Source organism: Phoxinus phoxinus (assembly GCF_949152265.1).
Source record: "Phoxinus phoxinus genome assembly, chromosome: 7".
Taxonomy (NCBI): domain Eukaryota; kingdom Metazoa; phylum Chordata; class Actinopteri; order Cypriniformes; family Leuciscidae; genus Phoxinus; species Phoxinus phoxinus.
In genome coordinates this window covers 15908865-15926677 of record NC_136882.1, presented here as the reverse complement: position 1 = coordinate 15926677, position 17813 = coordinate 15908865, and the positions used below count along the sequence as shown (strand labels likewise).

The following is a 17813-nucleotide window of genomic DNA, read 5'->3' as shown; positions in this document are numbered from 1 at the left end:
CTGAACCCTAAAACAACCAATTAAAAGAGCTCATTCAAAATATATGCTGACTAACAGCTCATAATAAACTCTCCATATCCATTTATATCAACAGTCTTTAATGTAGTAATCAGGATATTGATGCATTAATTATGGATCAGGATCAAGGCGAGCGGGGAAATTACAGCCAACAGCTGTTCAGAGAGTAAGCGCTGGCTTCAGTATTCATGCTTCAAAAAGGGCAGAGCATTCTGTGAGTGCAGTCCACTTCACGCCTCCCCTCTTCCAGTGGTCCATGTTGCCTGGAAACTGCCTTAATAGCAAATCCATTTTAATATCCTTTCATATGTATTCCAAATGTATTATTCAAACGTTTAATATCTTTTTAAACTCCCTCTGGGTAGTTAGGACTATTAGAATCTGCCTTCATTCTGTTTTCGCACCCTCTCGCTTATTCACTCATTCCTTTGTTTTCTCCATCTCTTCCTCTTCTGCCCTAAGGGGAGACAAGGCCAAGACTCATTCTGGGGCTCTTTATCAAAGTATTTCTGAAGGAGAGTGTGTGCTTTCATTCGGAGAGACTGGAGAGGTGGATATGAGACTGAAGAGATCCTCAAGATTTAGGGGACGTTCACACTGGACAGAACATAAAAGAACATCATTTGAGGAATGTTGGTAACCAAACAGTTTTGTCTCCCATTGAAATACAAAAATACGATGGTAGTCGATGAGAACCCAACTATTTGGTTACCAACATTCTTCAAAATATCTTATTTATCCGTAGAAGTCAGTCAGTCATACAGGTTTCGATGGTAAGGTGGATATTATAAATTTTTGGGTGGATTATCCTTTTAATTTCCAAGTAAAATGTCCACAATCAATACATTCAAAATGTTTATCCCACCACGGGCTCATCTGATTGGTGCTTTTTCAAAACTGCCACTGCCCCGCTGTGTCGCATTACTTGCATGTAAAAGGTATAACTATTTTTTTACTTTCCATGAGCTGAAAAAAAGGATGTTTTCAGTTCTGAAATTTACAGGATATAGTATGATGACCTCGAATATGTTATCATACTATAAGAATATCCTGTAAATTTCAGAACTGAAAACTTCCTTGTTAAGGCCATTGCACACCGAGTCCGAAATTCGCATCCGAAATTTTCGCACGTTAAAAAATTAATACAACCTCACGTTATGTCACACTGCCTCCGAAACTTTCGTCAGTCATAAAAAAAATCTGAACGGGTTCGATTTTCTGCGTCTTTCGCATCCGTAAATGTCGGACTCAGTGTGCAATGGCCTTTAGTCCAAAAACAGCTTTTATTGTAACCAAGCCCAGGGAACAACTCGTTGTGGAATGTTGCTATAGATAGGTGAAAGGCCTCTGCAGAAGATGATCAATCATCATCGCCTTCATCATCGCAACGTTGGCCCCGCCCACTGGTGTGTTAGTGAGATGACGAGGAGAAGAGTGATAAAGGATCACTACACTAAAAATAACATTACCTTCCAAAGGATCCTAATGCTAGGAATGTGGTTATTTATTTTCAACAATGTGAAAGTCTCAGTTAAGCATTATTTGTTTGTTCGGTACAATTCACTATGGATTTTTTGGTAAAATCAGTTGCAATTTCGGCGCAGGCTTTTCAAACAGACTTTTACGACAGGACTCGACAGTAATGCCACAACATGTAAATAACCGTGTTCTACCTTTCTAATGCGTGATATGATCTGTGACCATGTGACTTCTGATATGTAATGATTCAATGTACAGTCACATGTTCTTTGTCTATGTGTCAGTAAATCAAACTAGCGATTAAACAGTAAACTTGACATTGTTTCTCTAAGTGCACCCCAGGAAACATTATAAAAGTTCATGACCCCTTTAAAAAATGCACTCATTCACAATGCTGAAAAAACAGCCAAAGAAATCAAAATAAAAGGTATTATATCAGCCACCCTGCTCTCTAAATAAAGGTAATAAACACCCCATATTGATCACCCACTACAAGGGATATAAACACAACAGGTATTTGAGACCCCAAAAAACACTGTAGGGGTTTGTGTGCCTGTGTAGATCTAAACTATTCCAGGGATATTGAAGACATGACGCCACCTGAGCCACAATGTAATGAATCCCAATAAAATGCTGCAAACTGCCTGGAGTGATTAAAAAAACAAAAACAATTGAGAGATGGAGTAATTATGATCTGTCTTATTCACAGGCGTCTACAGCGAGGGCCTCCTAACCCTGCCATCCTCCTTGCCTCCACACAAGCTGTCTGTTGCCATGGTGAACAAAACTCCCGTTTACCACTCAGCATGACCCAGCTGTTTACAACTGTAGCGGATAGAGAAAGACGCTTGTCTGCACACAAGGAGCCTAATATATGCAAAAATAACCAAATAACTTGCTTTCAAGGGATAGATCATTCAAAAAAAATAATTATGTCATGGTTTACTCACCATCATTTTGCTCAAAACTATAATTTTTTTTGTGAGATACACTACCATTCAAAAGTTCATGTTCAGAAAGATTTTATATAATACTGTTATTTGGCATTAAACGCATTAAATTGATCAAAAGTGACAGTAAATGACGTTACAAAAGATTTTTATTTCAAATAGATGCTGTTCGTTTTATCCTAAACAAGCCTAAACAAAGCTTATACAAACACATTGTAATAATATAAGAAATGTTTTAATGAGCACCAAAATCAACATTAAAATGATCTCTGAAGGATCATGTGACACTGAAGACTGGAGTAATGAGTAAAGAAACTTCCTCAAAAGTACGGGGTCAATGATATCTTTTTGAAAGAAGTGTACAAAAGAATGAATTAAAAAAAAAACACATACAGGGTCATGAAAAAGAAAATCATGTTAAGCTTCACAGAAAAAAAGAACAGCACACAGCTCTCTATAATTTCCTGTACTACTTTGTCTGGCTGGCTCTATACTAGCCTATATAGGCCTAATGCAAGTTTCACCGCATCCACAATTATCTCACATTGCCGCCCAACTAAACATGCCACCGTTAAATACACGGAGGGGGTTGTGTGCTGGTTAAGTCAGTCCTTTAAAAGGTGAAAAAAGTGCAGCCGGGTCCCAGGGGAGCCAGAGAAAGGTAATGAGGGCGATCCTTTAGATGTTACCCTTCACTCTGCACTCTTTTAATTAGTCTGCTGATCAGACATAATGAAGTGGAAATGCCATTTCACATTTTTAAAGGTACTGCTACTTAGAAAACCTGGGTAACAAAGTCCACACATCTGTCTAAAGCATATCTTGAGTAATAACAATGTCTGGTGAGTTGATCATTACAGGTAAAAGGTGCAAAACTTAAAGCTGCAGTCCGTAGTTTTTCCTCTTTGTCGCCATCTCTTTTCGAAATCTGCAATTGCATTTATTCGCGGAATTATCAACTTTACGTGGGTTGTGCCTCGGCACGGCACAGCGTGGATGAATCTAATGTTTTGAGGAGAATGTGTCACCGCGCCGGTGTGAATACTGTCATTCAGAATCAGATTCTACTTTTTGGAAGTATGACCAACAAGAATTTTCACCAGATAATGTAATTTGAACAAGTTAGTAACATCCACTTTTGTTCTGACCAACTAAGGGAAAAAAAGTATTACAGTAAATGGCGCTGATTAAATCTAACGATCATATCACGTCAAACCGTGCATATACTTTCTTCTCAAATTGTTAATGTTAACAACATCAGCATTGCGTGACTACATTTAATGCCCTTCCGATATTTATCCTTGTTTTCGCATGGCCCCGGTTGCAGTCTTTCTCTTTTTCTGTAGCCACTCCGAAGTCTTTTGCATTTTACAACGGGTGAATCTTCAGTTGCCACTGGTGATTGTTGTTTGAACCTTTCTGGATCCGCCATCAAACTGATAAGTTTAATTATAATTATATCAAGTGCTGTGAGAAAAGGCTATAAATCTCCACCTCCAACATCCTAACGCAACATAGCCTACACTAGCTGAGACTCCTTCTTTATGTGTACAGATGTGGCGTAATGACGCAAAGACATGCTCGAATTGCCCGCGGAAATCCACCAGTACCTCTGGAATTAAAAACATTATTAAAAGCTTACCATTTTGAATTGAGCCAAGGCAAGCAGATAGTTTTGAACAGTGGCTGGTTATGTACTTGCTCAAATTTATTTAGGATCATTTTTAACCCCAAAAAAAGTTACGGACTGGAGCTTTAAATCTGGTCCATGATCAGCAGCAGAGGGTGAGGTTTCAGCCTACAGGCGAGAGAATCACACCCTCCTCAAGGTGAATGACAGGAATTATGGGCTTCTTCTTCAGGGCAATCCATCTGAGGTCAGGCAATTAGAAAACCCTCTTATCATTGCTCATGTAACTAAAAGGGTTCAGGCTGTCGGAGTTAAATTACCATGTCAATGTATGTTAATCTAAGGTTTTCTTTGCCACGTTTAAACCAGATTCAGCCACCCTAAACCTTAATTTCCAAGCCTTTTTATTCACCTTTTCATATAGAAGACCACTGAATAGCCTGTCATCTAAAGCATCGTAAACCTGAAACGTTCTGTCTGTCTAAAGCCTTGGTTTAATACAGGTGGTAAAATAATTTCAGAATAGAAATGCCCTTCAATTTCCACAAACCCCTTACAGAAACCAAGCGAGAGCATGATATATAATTCACGTAAGCTTTTAAGAAATAATGAATCCCCAAAAAATGGAAATTCATAGTTTAATCATCCTCCAAACCTGTGTGATTTTCTTTGTTTCATGGAACATAAAAGGTGATTATTTTTTAGAATATCCTGAGCACTTTTAAAAAAAATAATGAAAGAGAATGAGGACTGGATCTACCATGCTCCTAAATGACAAAAAAAAGGCCTGAAAAAAAATAAAACTGAAGAAGAAAAAGTCATACAGGTTTGCAACGCCATGAGGGTGAGTAAACGATAAAAGAATTGTCATTTTTGAATAAACTCATATTTCAATATTCCTCTGAAGTGGTCTAATTTGAACTGTTGATATGAAATACGCCTTACACACCCCTGAGATGATAATTCAAACTGGCAATTTTGATGGGCAACCATCTAATCAGGTGAAACCATTCATTAAGGTAATTAATTACTTTGATAGAGCCATCGGGAGATGAATATAATAACAACAGAGCCGGCTTTTCAAAGTAATGTAGACGGCCTGGTCCCAGGTGCTGTTTTTCTCTTTAATTGAGGGTGAAAGACCATAAAGAGTCTACCTTTAACATTTCATTCACTCTTCCAATTAACCCTGTGTGCTGGTACAGGGTCATATGCATCGTACAGACCTCCTGCTTGCTGCTCTCAAGAAGTGTGACTTAAAGATTATTTTAGTCATTAATGGAGGGGAGAGAGGGGACAAGCAGGGCAGTGAGAAAACACAGAGACAAAGGTCCATACAGACCATACGCAACGTTAGAAGTAAGCTTAGCTGGGTCATATTGTATTTTCTATAGACTATAAAGGCTAGTGCTATTACTATTGATCATACTAGAAAATTCTGTCATCATTTACTCACCCGTATGTCATTCCAAAGTTTTGGTGACCACTGACTGGCAAAAAAAAAAAAGCTTCAATCAACCTTAAAAAGCAACCTGACATTTTTTTTTTTAAATGAACAAACACTAAAGATTTTTGACAAGCACTCTAATATTAATTGACCTACCGAATAAAGTGGAGTGGAAATATAATGAAAAAGGGCAGATTTGCGGTCTTTTTAAAGTCCCAACTGAGACCTGACTTTCCACCTGTTTTTAACATGTTTATCATTCATTACTGGAAGAGATTCAAGCGTCTGTAGTGTAAATGCAGCTCTATGCATTAACCAGATGGTTGAGTCACTTTCAGGGTAGAGAAAGTAACTGCACAACATTAAAATTCACAGAAAATTAAATTAGCTTTAAGAATTATTCCACTTCACCGCCCCGGGATTGTGCATAACACAATTAAAAACACCTTCCCTTTGGCAAACCCAACACAAAATGGGTCCGCGAATTAGCACAATGAATTAAAACCTCCATTTAATATAATTTCCTCTTATTTTTATTGCTATTACCCCAGATGCAGGGACGTAAGCAATCAAAGTAATGGAACATTACAATTGAATCTAAAAGTCAAGTACGGTCCCTGTCTTCAGCGTGTAAAGTTACGGTCATAAAATGCAATTCAAAAGATTTAGATAGACGTTTCGGTGAAGGTGACGTGACACATATTTCTCCCGGCCATTAAAAATCACGGTGCCGAACTCTAGTGTGATGAACTCTCAGCGAGAGATAATGCTCCGCTCACCTCTAACATCTCCCTCCATTAGTGCGTAATGAACAGCGTGGTTTGAAAGCGCAGCCATTAGATGGAATGTATTTCTCCCCGTTCTCGCATCCCACAGACGACGCCGGGTCAAAGGGGGCGGAGCCATGTGCTCCATTGTGTTGATTAAGAAGACGAATAATCATCCAGAACATAACATCCTAGTGTGAAGCAACTAACGAGGAACATGCTGTTTTATAAGGGGTCTCTCGAAAGAAAATTGAGATTTTAATGCAGTCATAATCTCCAGCATTTGCGTCTTCAGTAAAAAAAAAGAAGATATGTCGGCATTATGATACTTCTGCAGCATGTGTGTCTAATTCAGTGAATCAGCGGCAGGGTTAAGCAAGGTTCAGCCAACACAATAGTGTAACGCTAAGCCATTACACTGCATTGCCCATGGCGACCAGCTAGTTTTCATTGGCAATGGTTCAGTACAGCCAGACCACAGACCATTTACATTGAGGGACAACACATTATGCCCAGAATACCTATAATGCTGCAGGTTCTAGACATTTATGAAAGCAATAAAGAGTCTCAGAATTGAAATGTCACTCTGCGGCTGACCAAAAGGTTAAATCGAAGTTTTATGAAGCTTAAAATGAATAAACAAGATGTTCAAACAACAGACACCGTGACACATCTAAAGTCAATAAATAACTGAAAACAACATTGTCAGTGCTGTCAAGGTACCATTTACCAAGATTACAAAGTTACTATTTTAAAGTTTGAGGTCAGTAAACATATACTGACCTCATATATATACACTGTATATATGTATATATAAACAAGTATTTATTACACTGCCGATTTTGCAGGTTTTCCCACTTACAAAGCATGTAGAAGTCTGTAATTTTTATCATAGGTACTCTTCAACTGTGAGTGACGGAATCTAAAAAAAAATGCAGAAAATCACATTGTATGATTTTGAAGTAATTAATTTGCACTTTATTGCATGACATAAGTATTTGATACATCAGAAAAGCAGAACTTAATATTTGGAACAGAAACCTTTGTTTGCAATTACAGAGATCATATGTTTCCTGTAGTTCTTGACCAGGTTTGCACACACTGGGGATTTTGGCCCACTCCTCCATACAGACCTTCTCCAGATCCTTCAGGTTTTGGGACTGTCGCTGGGCAATACGGACTTTCAGTTCCCTCCAAAGATTTTCTATTGGGTTCAGGTCTGGAGACTGGCTAGGCCACTCCAGGACCTTGAAATGCTTCTTACGGAGCCACTCCTTAGTTGCCCTGGCTGTGTGTTTCGGGTCGTTGTCATGCTGGAAGACCCAGCCACGACCCATCTTCAATGCTCTTACTGAGGGAAGGAAGTTGTTGGCCAAGATCTTGCGATACATGGCCCCATCCATCCTCCCCTCGATACGGTGCAGTCGTCCTGTTCCCTTTGCAGAAAAGCATCCCCAGAATGATGTTTCCACCTCCATGCTTCACGGTTGGGATGTGTTCTTGGGGTTGTACTCATCCTTCTTCTTCCTCCAAACACAGCGAGTGGAGTTTAGACCAAAAAGCTAATTTTTGTCTCATCAAACCACATGACCTTCTCCCATTCCTCCTCTGGATCATCCAGATTTTCATTGGCAAACTTCAGACGGGCCTGGACATGCGCTGGCTTGAGCAGGGGGACCTTGCGTGTGCTGCAGGATTTTAATCCATGACGACGTAGTGTATTACTAATGGTTTTCTTTGAGACTGTGGTCCCAGCTCTCTTAAAGGGATAGTTCACTTTAAAATTAAAATTCTGTCATCATTTACTCGCCCTCAAGTTGTTTCAAACCTGTATGAATTTATTTCTTCTGCTGAACACAAAGAAAGATATTTTGAAGAATGTCAGTAACCAAACAGTAGTCTGTACCCATTGACTTCCATAGTAGGAAAAAAAAATACTATGGAAGTCAATGGGTACAGACTACTGTTTGGTTACTGACATTCTTCAAAATATCTTTCTTTGTGTTCAGCAGAAGAAATAAATTAATACAGGTTTGAAACTACTTGAGGGTGAGTAAATGATGACAGAATTTTAATTTTAAAGTGAACTATCCCTTTAAGATGCCCAGCTCTCTTGATGCCCCACGAGGTGAGATCTTGCATGGTGCCCCAGACCGAGGGAGATTGACCATCTTGAACTTCTTCCATTTTCTAATAATTGCGCCAACAATAGTTGCCTATTGTCCTGTAGCCCATCCCAGCCTTGTGCAGGTCTACAATTTTATCCCTGATGTCCTTACACAGCTCTCTGGTCTTGGCCATTTTGGAGAGGTTGGAGTCTGTTTGTTTGATTGAGTGTGTGGACAGTACCTCTACATGCTTTGTAAGCAGTGTATCAAATACTTGTTATCCCCACTATTAATATATATATATATATATATATATATATATATATATATATATATATATATATATATATTATATATATATATATATATATATATATATATATATATATATATATATATTAGTGATGTGTGTCTCGAGACCGGTCTTGGTCTTGAGACCGGTCTCGAGACCACTTTTACGTGGTCTCTGTCTCGTCACGGCCTTGACGGTCTTTGGTCTTGGTCTCGGACCTCTCGGTCTTGTCTAGGTCTCGCTGTCTCAGACCGACATAGTGGTCGGGGGATTTAGCAATACAATACTACAATATCCACGACGACACAATTAACGTTCGCGCCCTTCAAATGCATGTATTTTTTTTGTGACACGACCGTTTCGCCTCTTTGATCAATGTATATCTTAATGGTCCAGTGGTAGATCTTTCGCCAACCGTGTCAGAGGTTCTGGGTTCGAATCCACACTCGTATAGTTTTTTCCATCTCGTATAGTTTTTTCGTATAGTTTTTTTCTCTCATCAAAACCGATTATGTTCATCATTGGTTGTATATCAAGCACGGACACGTTTGTGTGCATTATGTTTTGTGATTTAACCAGAACGAATAGAGAGTATCCGCAATGGATTGAAGCGCGCGTCCGAGTGAAGACAGTGCGGCGTGTGCGCGAGCCACACGAGAAAACAATTTACCCGCGCCACTGATCGCAGCGCCGGCAACGAGCACTTTGATCACTTGATTTAAAAAACACATACTGTAGCAGTGACATGATGGGTTTTAAATTCATTCAGGAAATTTTGGGTAACTGCACAACTGACAGATGACTTTGACCGCACGGTGTGTGTGTGTGTGTGTGTGTGTGTGTGTGTGTGTGTGTGTGTGTGTGTGTGTGTGTGTGTGTGTGTGTGTTGTTTAATTACAGTAGGCCTATTGTATTAAAGATGGTTTTAGACTAAATAAATGGTATTTTAAATATCAACTGCATATCTCCGTTGTGTTGACTAAACATTAGGCCTAATCCAAGTTTATATTTGTGTATCTTTAATTTGATGTTACAATTTCATCTACACATTAAGTATAATTTCAATTGGTTACATATTTCTCATTCTTAGACAGTTGTTGGAGGAGTAAGATGGTGTTTGATGTTTTGTCAGATGAACCAGTCAGTACCAGTCATGTCAGTCCTCAACAGTACACAAAAGTTAAGGGAGTCTCAATCCTCTAATAGGGCAGTAACAGCCATCATGCAATTGCTATAGTTGATCTCACCCAGTCTGCAAAAACATTTACAGTGAGCTCACAGTCACACACACAACATGGTCTGTCTCTGTATTGTTCTGCCTGTGTAGTTGAAGTAATATGTATTGAAGGTAAACTGCGGCTGAACCCTAGTATGCTGCTGTTCTTGAATTCATACAAGTTATTGCTTAGCTTCAACACTAGTCTATTTTTTCCCCCCTCCGGTCTCGACTTGGTCTCGGTCTTGTCTTGGTCTCGATACTCTCTGGTCTTGGTAGTGTCTTGGTCTCGGTTTAGGTGGTCTTGACTACAAGTCTAATATATATACTGTATATATTAGTATAACTTTCTATCTAACAGTCCTAAAAAAAAAATTTAGCCTTGCTGAACAGGAATAAATTACGTTTTAAAAATATATTAATATAGAAAACAGTTAATGATAATACTGCACAACATTAATGTTTTTACTGTATGTATTTGACCAAATGCACAAAGTCTTGGTGAGTATAAAAGACTGCTTTCAAAAAACCTTATCGACCCCAAACCTTTGAACGTTGGTGTATGCCCTAAATATTTACGCTTACAAAAAAAAATAGAACATGACAAACAAATATATATCTTAAAGTTTCTTATGAAAGAATACAAGACAAACAACCGCCCGTATTACCAATAACAACAGAGTGAGCCTGATGAAATGAAGGAAATTATGTGGCATTCTCGATAATTGCCATAATACTTCTCATTATAGCTCTCAGCCTCATCCATGCTGTTTTTTGTTCCAGAAAATGAACATGTGGGGCCCAACATAAATGAGACCAACTCCACACGGTCCCCCACATGAAGGCTTCCACACACACACACACACACACACATGCACTTTCTCTCTGCTCTGAATTATGTCTATTTTCAGGGGAGACTCATGAAGAGGCCAATTACCCAGCGCTCCCTTCTCCCTACCTCCCCATCATCATTCTCAGCGGGAGGAGCGGGCTGGCTGTCAGCCTGACAGAACAGCCTCTCAGCGTCCTGGTGTGTCCACAAGTTCCCTGGTCCTCCAAGCACCCCTGCCGAGAGATGAAGGGGGGGAGAGGAGGGGAAAAAATCCATACAACCTATTCACAGTGACGGAGAATGGGAGAAATGAGGAGAGTTAGTCATAGGACTCATTTCCTAAATGAGTGACAATTACCCGAATTATCTTAACAACCCAACATCAAACCCAGTGCTGAGTCTTTGTGCGCCTGAATCAAAAGGTGGCATTTTGGCAGTTTTGGTAGTTTTCAGGTTCAAAGCACAAAATAAAAGGTGGTGTTTTTTTTTCTTAAAAGGGCCTGGGCAAAAAAATACCCCTCTATCCCTTCAAACCTAGACGTTAATAATTTGGACTCTAAATATGTTAGTTTAACCCCCTGGGGTCGGCAAACGCGCGGGCGCGTTTTGCTCGTTTTTTTTTACATAGCAGCAAAATAGACCTAAAATACTCAGTCAGTTTTGGTCATACAGCCTTAAGAAATATGAGAAAATAAGCTGTTAAATGTCTACTTTTTTATGTGTCCACTTACAATCGAAATAAAACATTGTGCTTTTGTAAAATAAAGAAAGTAAACAGGGAGTGCTTTATGCCTCTCCGTCTCCGTGAACTTTTTTTCTGAAGCACGTTTCTAAATTTAAACAAATCTCAGCGAATACTATTCACTCAGACATGAGCTATATATCTCTATAATCATTTAAGTGTGTAGTTTTAAATTATCTAATTCAAAACTAAAACAAATATTCTCTGTTTATGTAATCTATATAAAAAGAGCGAGAGATCAGCTGTGCTCATTATCCTTCTGGCACCTCATTACTCTGCTAATGTGACACGCCCATCGAGAGCGCGCTGCTATTCAAACGCAGATAATCTGGAGCAACACATGCAAACCAGTCAACGCCCACAACAGCTGGACAACACGCTCGCTGTGAGGAATAATAATATCGTGATAATTCTGGAAATTTTACCTCAAACGTGCTGGAGTAGCCGAACAACGGATCCAGCTGCAGATCATCAGTAAGTGCTTTGTTCTAATCGCGATATGAAATGGTGTCTGTAAACCACAAAAGACTGTTTAAATTTGAATCGCGTTTCTGTGTTTGAATGAATGAACGGCGCATGCTGTTGTTTACTACAGCTCGCGCGAGTTTCGCTTTTAGCAAACTATCTATATTGCCTACTGAGATGAGTAAAAATCGACTGAATACGTTGAAATAAAATGTATTTGTATAAGCAACATATTAAACTGCAAATTAACATTTATGCCCTAATATATATTATAAAAGACCATATGTTACAGACGAAATATGAAAGACAAAATTTCGTTTTGGATAGATTATTTATAAAGCTTTTACTGCCACATCAAAACCTAATTTACAAGGTGCAAACAAAATCTTAAAAGGTTAATATAAGCCTTCTCTATAAATTATTTTTGTGTTTTATTAGTGACAAATTTGGGGAGAGGATAGCCTACATAATCCAAAACTTTCTGAAAATACGAATGAGAATTAACTGCACAATTACTAGAAATGTTTACCTTGGATATTATACAATTTGCAAGCATACAGTTTGTGGAAAAATACACTTTTTTCAAGATGTTTCCAACTCTGAACCAATTCTGTAGTAATATATATATATATATATATATATATATATATATATATATATATATATATATATATATATATATATATATATATATATATATATATATATATATATATATATACCGGTATATATATGTATGTATGTATATATGTATGTATGTATGTATATATGTATGTATATATGTGTGTGTGTTGTCTTTGCATTTTTTCTTGTAGCCACAGTGACACCTAAGGCTCATTAGTATGCACTGCAGCATTAGCAGGTCTTTGTCTTCAGGTGTGAATGAGGACATTATTCATGACCTTGTTGGATCATTCACGCTAGACCCCGAAGCCATTTGTTTTGAGAATAATGGCTGGCTGATGAAGTTATTGGCTGGCTAGCCGGCTCAGCCAAAACCTAAATGGCTGCTGCAGCCGCCAAACTTTTCATAGCTGCAAATGGCTGAAGCTGCCACTTCGTGTCTACAGATGTCTATATGTTACTGATTTACTAGATCTCAATATTTCCAAGCAATGCATGGCTTACACTATATTTATACAAAATGCAATACAATGTAATAAAGAAAACACCAGATCGCGGAGAAGTATTGATTAAGAATGCAAACTTTTGTTGAATTTATGAGAAATCTACAGACGCAAACAGACAAAGTGCAGTAAAATAAAGACCTAAATGTGTATTTCGCACTTTTTTTCACCACAAGTCTGAAAGAAGACATGTTATTGAAGACAAATATCCAAAAATCTCAAAATTGACCAGTAAAAAAAAACGATGTTTTTGCCTGCCGTGTCTCGCCTTAATATAAACACACACTGTTATCAGTATTATTTTGGACAAAGTTTTGCACATTTCACTTCAATGTACACTGAAGCATGCGTCGTGAATTAGCAATGTGGAAACGGTGGTTTGTTACTGCAGTAATATCACGTTCAGTGCTATAAATCTCTCCGTTCCAGAATATTTGGTTCATAACATCAATCTTTGATTCAGGTGTTTGTGCAACCGTACCCTGAAGATTTAACAAAAGTCTGGGTAGGCCTAAGTTTAAAAAAAAGTAAGTAGGAATCAGGAAAGTATGTGAGAAGGGAGATCAAAATTACCTTGCTTGCTTCTTTCCGCAATTTCACCTCAGTGCGAGAAAAAAATGCACTGCTTCTTCTGTACGGAAAACGAGCAATTTTAATTGGTCGTCAATTCACTGTGAGTCTGTGTATCGTAGCAACGAGCACAAGACTGTGCTGATGAATCCAGTGGGGAAATAGATATCGTGTATTGTTTTTATATTTCGTGTGTGTATGTCTCTATGTGATAGATTTATTATTTGATGCAAATAATACCGGCTCAGCCAAACTTTATCAGATGGCGGCTCAATTTGGCTTACGAAATTATTGGCTGGCGGCGGCTGAAATTCTAAATGGCGCAAATGGCGGCGCCTGGCGGCGGCTTCGGGGTCTAATTCACGCCCACCTGCATATTGCCTTTCCAAACAAAAAGTGTCTTACAAAATTTAAATCAATCTATTGTTTAATGTGAACGATTAGCCCGGATGATTTTCAGATCATTTTGAAGTAAATACTCTAGCCGACAAGATCCATTAGTCAAAAGTATTGTGGGAATATGTGAAGTTGGTCGTTTGTGGTCTTATATCAGACAATTTAAGTTTGAGTTTTTTGAATAACCACGCATAAATAATATTCTCTCAAAAATGCAAACATGTACATATATGTTGCTCACATATTATGATAGCCATGTTCGTGCTAAATAGAGTGTAATTACACCTTTGCCATTAATATGTTTATAAGCAACTGAAAAAAATACAAATATCAGGGCATGTCAAAACATCTCAAGGACCCCAAAAACACCTTAGACTCCAGAGGGTTAAAAGGGATGGTTGATTATGATTTCACTTTTCAAACTTTAGTTAGTGTGTAATGTTGCTGTTTGAGCATAAACAACATCTGCAAAGTTACGATGCTCAAAGTTCAAAGCAAAGGGAGAAATAGTTACTTAAGGACTACAACAAACGCCTGGAAGGGACTACACGACATTCCTCCGGGGATAGTGACATCATCACCAACCCTAAAATGTACATGAACCCCGCCCCCTGAACACGATTTATAGATTATCAAGACAGAATATGCTACTCAATGACTAGAAGATAACTACACATCAGCTATATAAATTAATCAACTAACGTGTCACATAACCATTCAGAAATGTCCTGTTGCATTCTACATGTTGTCACTTCTTCTTGAGTTTCTCCATCTTTGTCTTACTCCGGGTTGAACATAAAAGGCTAAAAGTTTTTTAAATTTCCAGTGCATGTCTGTGTGAGGTAAAAGGACACGAGCGGTTGAAGCTCCGCCCCCTTCTTGAAATGGAGCAGCAGCTCATTTGCATTTAAAGGGACAGACAAAAAAACTGTGCGTTTTTGCTCACCCTCAAAAAGTGACAGTTTTAACATGCTATATAAAAATATCTGTGGGGGTATTTTGAGCTTAAACTTCACATACACACTCTGTGGACATCAGAGACTTATTTTACATCTTGTGAATTAGGCATTATACCACCCCTTTAAAGGAAAAATGCCATTCAAATCTCATCATTCATAATTTCATATACACACCAATATACCATCCCGTTCCCATAATACCTGAAACATTGTTAACATGTTTTTTATGGTGAATTACTGAAAACCATAGCTTCTGGTTTTCTACCAGAGAATATTTTTGGCCAATATTCTACTCTAAAACTTACAGATCAATACATTATTATCAAACAAATAATGTTAAGTTAATTGTACACACTTAATATTAAAAAGCCAACATATTGTGACATCTCTACCAGCACTTTTGGGATCCCCCGACCCAAACTGTCCCCACTACTTTTAAAACAAAGCGATTTCCCGATTTCTAATCAATTTGCTGAGAGCTATGAACATTCCTCTCCTCCGCCCTTACTAAACGAACATTTTCCTAAAGCTTAATGGACTAATTTATATTAACACTAATTAACATGAGCACTGCATTATTTATAAGGTATACTTTACAAGCAGGACAAAGATATATGGAGGCCTCTTAGAGGAGAAAGAGATGGAAACCTTTGATGCACAGCTACAAAACGCCACACTATTATTTACAAATTATCAGCATCGCTTTTCCTCGACGGCTGCGGCGCTTGCTAATTAACTGGCGCATACGGAGAGGTGGAGCACTCAGATAGGGCCACAGTTCCAAAAGCATTTCTGTGAAATTACATTTCTAATTTCATAATTACAGTTATTTTCTTTCTCACACATGGGAGAGATCCAACTCAGAAACACGGATGAACGCAATTAATTTTACGCCTTTCTTTTTTTTTTCAAAGCCGAGCAGAACGGAAGCCATTTTCCGTGTCACCTGCGCATTTCAAAAACCGAGGTTTTATTCTTTCAAAGGTTTTTGCCACTTGTCAGAATCGAAGTAATTTCAGTCATATTAATGAAGATGAGTGCATAAGGGTCAAAAGGCCCAGTTGCAGCCTTTTAACTGATGATAATGCACTAGAAAACCTGCTTCTGCGTATTTTTAATATATTTCAGTAATGAGGTTATAAACCATACGAAGCCCATGCTAGCCTTCTGAATGTTTTGCCATTTTCTCCACTGATATTGGGGGAAACCTGAGGAATATTGTGAAATTAATTCAAACATGGTAAAATGTCTTAAGCTGATGCATAATTAATTAGTCAAAATGGGGTTTTACAAAGTTGTACATTCAAATTCAGTCGAGGCCTGTTAAAAACAACCATGCGTTTTCGAAATGTAACCTGGTTATACTATGTTTTTGGACACCTATTAACTATATTAAGGAACTTTGGTGTACCATGCAAATATCATTACCATCTGATACCATTACTGTATCATGGCAGCCTGATTATTTTTTGTAAAGGTAGACTGAAGTGCATTTTCAAAGAAAGGTCCTCAACCCAACAGACCACTACACCTTCCCTGGTTTCAGTCGTCACACTCTAGCGTTTCTCCACAGGCCTTCAAAACTTCTCTGATCTTCTGAAGTGGACAAAGAAAGACTGAAGGAGCGTTTGCAATGTAGAGAGGATTTGGACTGAGACAAAAGCCTGTGAGAATAAAGCCCTCCTCTCTGTCTGGACGTCTGGCGGGTCTCAGACACACACACACATCCTGAGCCCTAACACTCATGCCAGCTCATACTTCTGCTTACAGCGGAGCCCTGGAGTGCTGAGTCCAGTCCAGATCCACTACACTAAATGTCCCACACACACTCATCTGCACAGACACGAGACACTTATCAACGGCTTGAACTCTGAGAATCACTTCCCATTGAAGTGCTGTTGACAGGCATGTGAACCTTCCTGCATTTCATTTAGTCTAACATTAGACATTTATGATAATTGATCACATTTCATTCAAATCTCAAGTCACATCACAAGAGGAGGAGATGTAACACTTGTGAAAGGGAATTACTGCAATGCTTAATATGGCGGTTGTTAAAAAAGCCAATAAAATGTTTGGTAGAGACATCATCCATCACCTGGAGCTAATACACATTAGCTGGACCAACCTGAAAAGTACCGTTTTTAAACCTGATTTATGATACAGAGTAATAATATTTGATTAGGATTGTTTATGAGAGCAAATTATTTATTTGCAATATATTTTTTGAAAATAATTTTGATAGCATAGCAAAAACATACAAGCTAATACATGCTAACATGCTTAAACACACTCATATAAAACGTAAATAATAAAATCAAAGAATAATATGCCATATAGACTTTAATTACAAGTATTGTTTCTATTAAGTAAAAATTGCTTCAAGTTCTTCAACAAGCATTCAGCAAATAATAAAGTACAAAGATATAAATGAAAAGCAGCAAGTGGATTTCTCTTTTTCTTATCAATATTGTTGTTGGATTCATATTTCAAACATAATAAACAGGCTGGTATATTCGACTGCACAGATTTAATATTTCCCATCTGTTTACATTCACTTAAAGTCAGCATGAAATGAACATTTCTAAATGCATCTTATGAATCCTATTGTGAATGATTCATTCATGCATGTTTATATTTTTTGAAATTAGTTTTATAATTTTTTTAATAAAGATTTTATAAAACTGAACGCTGCGGCGGGAGCTGGTATAATTCTATCGTCTTGTGAGCTGGGTTTGCTAATGCTAATGCTAGAGACGCATTGTAATCACAGTTCACGACACGTTCTGAGAAAACACTGCCAATTTTAACAAAT

General features: G+C 38.0%; 1 protein-coding gene across 5 annotated transcripts in view; it reads right to left on the bottom strand.

Annotated features, from left to right (window-relative positions):
- pard3bb (par-3 family cell polarity regulator beta b) overlaps nt 1-17813 on the bottom strand; it is a 314850-nt gene that overhangs the window by 270642 nt on the left and 26395 nt on the right. The window contains exon 4 of one of the 5 annotated variants that reach the window (XM_079619492.1): nt 10866-11020. The exons of the other annotated variants lie outside the window; for them this stretch is intronic. Coding sequence (XP_079475618.1) covers nt 10866-11015 — 150 coding nt within the window. The 5' untranslated portion in view covers nt 11016-11020. The remainder of the gene's footprint in view (nt 1-10865; nt 11021-17813) is intronic. 5 annotated transcript variants of the gene reach the window in all.